Genomic DNA, 3,502 nt, shown 5'->3' on the forward strand with positions numbered 1-3,502 from the left:
TAAATTGTATATATAAAATATTATTCAAATAATAAATACAATAAAACTTAAGAACGGCTTTATAAGTGATAATGTGATAAAATAAAAAATTGAGCAAAACAATTCATTTCCCCCTTATACTGAAAAATTCTGTTGTTGGAAAATAATCTAAAAATACATTCCTCCAATTTAATGAAAATGTAAACATTTTTACAGAACATTTTCAAACATGTTCTGTATTTCTAACTGGCAACTTTTGAAGACTACACCATTGATGAAAAAACCTAAGTTTGATTTTAATTGATAAAGTCAACTATACAAAAACTTAGATTATCGATTTATAGCATTTCATTATTCAGATTTGTTGATTGTAATTAATACCTCTGTTTGAAAACCAAGATAAACATACTCAGAAAATTTGTAAGAAGTATTTTATACGAGACATTCAATAAAAATTATGTGACGATGTTAAACAAAAATAATAAATAAGACCATCATGTGTAGATGGGATTTAAATCACAGAATATTTTTAAATGAGAAAATCTAGAAAATGCTTCACCATTCATTCAAATGTTTAATATTTTTCAATCTGCATAATCACTCTAATGCATTTTCATTTAAATTAACCTAAAAAATTGACTTCTAGCACTTCAGCACTTTTTAAAGAACGAAGTTATTGATTTGCTACTACTAGCAGCTTTAAGTCGAGCTTTATCTTTAGAACTCAGCGATGTTTTAGGTTTAGGTTCTGGTTTACTTAAATCTAGAACATTGGAAGTACTACTTTTGTTCTCGTCTTCAATTTTAGGTTTTTTTGCATCTGGCTGTGATTGATTACTTGTACTTTTACGTTTCAAATTATTTTCTTCGGGAAGATTTAAATATTTCAATAATTTTGAGCTCAAATCTTCCATTAAATATTCTGAAACTATTCCATGGGCGTATTTCAGATATGCATCATTGTCAAAAGATTCGGTTTTTGATTTGATAAATGTCGCTGAAACGGCTCCGCCTCCAACATTTATGTTTTTCTGCTTTAGAATGTCTGCAACCCTTTCAGTCTTCTTCTTCAACCAAGACAAGGTTTTCTCTTCATTATACTTAAATGCATTAAGTTCTTCATCTCCCTGAGAAAAAATCGATGATTTGCATTAACTAAGTTATCATTTTTATCCTTTGAGGAACCCGCTATCAAGAATTTATTCCATCCACTTAAAATAGATTTGAGATTTTGTAAAGTAGCATGGAACATACAAACAAAATGTTGAATAGTTCTTCAGAAAAGATATTTTATTTGATCTCTTAATTTGAAACACTTACAGTTCATGAACATTTCTCTTGACTGGAAGAGTGATATTAGGAGTGATGGTAATGATAATTTTGATTCTGATATAAAATTTCAAGATAGTAGTTAAGTAAGTGGTTTTTAAACAAAATTGCAAATGAGTGCAAGATGGTGGTTCAATCATTTTGTTATAGACAAATTCAAGAGTAGTCCTTTTCAAACACTCCATTTGATTTTGGCTTCCACATAATTTTGTATAATTCAAAAGAATTTCTCTCATTTTAAAGTTTGAATAAACTTACCTTACGATCAGCAATTAAGTTCAAATACTTGAGTCCACTAGATTTCAAAAGTCTTTCAGTTTCTGGATATTCTTCGTCCCTCAGTAATTGATCCAAGGGTATTGCTTGATTAATGCAGTGCTTTCGTAAATAAGGAAGAACTGAAAATTCAGATAAACATAATAGTATTTTCTAATGCAATCTAAGGGGAGAGCAAAGAATCTTACCTAGAAATATTGGATCAATTGGGGTTGAAAGCTGCATTTTACCATCACTTTTGACTGACTCCTCAATAAACCAAGATCTTTTACCTTCATTGAATGTAAGAATCTCTTGTACCGAATTGTTAGCTGGCGAAAATAGGAATATCGCCGATTCCCCTGTATTTGGATGCCTCAGAGTTACGATATCAGGAGTTCCAGTACCGGTGTATTGGTCAGATAATTCCAAGGCTTCACCTAAGAATTCGAAAATTCACATTATATAGGAAAATAACGAAAATGAATCAACAAATCTCATTAGATTTTGAAATGGGCAAACCTTGAAATGAATTAAGAGAAGGTTAATGAGGGGAGTTTCATTCAGAATCTCAAATATTTTCTCCTACCTTTCAGTAAAAACACCCATGAGTTTGTTGGATTTTGTACGTTCGTTTTGATGCATTTTTTCGGTGAACTTTTGACACGGGGCATTTTAGAAACTGATATAACAAGATTAAATCACGATGAATATATTCGAATTACACTTTACGAATCTAAAAGCATTTCTTATAAATCTTTACGTTTTCCCACAAAAAAATTGTTTTGTTGTTTTACGCGTTGGACAGCTCATTTGACACATTAATCGACACCAATTATTGAAGTATTCTATTCTTTCGCAAAGTTCGCATAAAGCAATGGTAATTTATGTTACAGATTCTTATGATGAACTAAAATAGTTTTCTGTATAGTGAAAATCTGAAAAAGGAATCTTCTAGTGCTTTACAGAAACCTGTTTCACTACTTTATATTACAGATTTCTGTAATATTCAGTTACAGATTTTTGTAATATACCATTTCCCGTTATAGATTTCTGTAACGAATATTTTAACATTACAGGTTTCTACAAAATATTGCAGTATTCTGTAATGAATAATTATTTAAAGTTTCCTGTATAGTAAAATAGATATCTTTGAAATGTTACACAGAAAAATAATATATGGTGTAAGTCGTTCGACTTACACCATATATTATTTTTCTGTTTAACGTTTCAAAGTAATTGTGTTATATCAGGTCTGTGCCAGTTCTGGCACAGACCTAATATAAAATGAACACTTAAACATTAATAATCTAAGAATATAGATTACTATTAATGCTCTTAATTAATAATCTATATTCTAAGGCCCTCAAGTGACTTTCGTGAAGAGTTCGCGGCAATCTGAAAAAGAAAGAGAGAGATGAAGCTAGTTGAGTCAACGTTAAAATCATATGATCAGAACATAAGTTTTGAGAATCATTAGAAGAAGAATAGAAGGAAAAATTAGTAAAGAGATGGAAATTAAAACTGAAAAAGCTTTTTACAGAATAGTAGCTCCTCAGTTTATTATGAAAACCTATAGGGTGCATTTCAAGATTATTAACTAATGATAACTATTTCTATAAAACTTTTAATGTAGTCGTAATGTTTTCGTTGGCAATTCTGCATTTCTTAGATAAGAAACCGAATCGAAATAACTTTTTTCTCCCCCATTTTTTCGTGACCACACCATATCCAAGCTAAATTCAATATCACTATCTTTCATCTCCTACGTACATTTTCTGCCTTAAGGCTTTGTCACTCGCCCAATATGACATCCTATAAATTGTCTATCTCAGATAGCCGTAATGAAATTTAGATCGCCACTCTAGAAATAGTACTCTCCAGGGATAAAAATGAAAATCCTGAAGGACCTGTACTGTTACTCACGATTTGTAACTTT

General features: G+C 30.3%; 1 protein-coding gene across 1 annotated transcript; it reads right to left on the minus strand.

Annotated features, from left to right (window-relative positions):
• On the minus strand, positions 1–2,408 carry LOC123678785 (ribonuclease H2 subunit B). The gene is made up of 4 exons (XM_045616000.1): positions 2,153–2,408; positions 1,773–2,003; positions 1,567–1,706; positions 1–1,106 (listed from the first exon to the last, which is right to left on the minus strand). Exons 1-4 carry the CDS (start codon positions 2,235–2,237, stop codon positions 630–632), a joined length of 933 nt encoding a protein of 310 aa, XP_045471956.1. The 5' UTR covers positions 2,238–2,408; the 3' UTR covers positions 1–629.
• Between the last annotated feature and the right edge of the window lie 1,094 nt (positions 2,409–3,502).

This window comes from Harmonia axyridis, chromosome 4, assembly GCF_914767665.1.
Source record: "Harmonia axyridis chromosome 4, icHarAxyr1.1, whole genome shotgun sequence".
In the NCBI taxonomy this organism is placed as follows: domain Eukaryota; kingdom Metazoa; phylum Arthropoda; class Insecta; order Coleoptera; family Coccinellidae; genus Harmonia; species Harmonia axyridis.

Excerpts from the sequence above, each read along its gene's own strand:
- LOC123678785 (XM_045616000.1), bottom strand. The coding sequence starts at position 2,237 with ATGCCCCGTGTCAAAAGTTCACCGAAAAAATGCATCAAAACGAACGTA. Across the intron at positions 2,004-2,152 it reads ATGGGTGTTTTTACTGAAAG|GTGAAGCCTTGGAATTATCT; the intron begins GTAGGAGAAAAT and ends TCGAATTCTTAG. Across the intron at positions 1,107-1,566 it reads ACTTAATTGCTGATCGTAAG|GGAGATGAAGAACTTAATGC; the intron begins GTAAGTTTATTC and ends ATTTTTTCTCAG.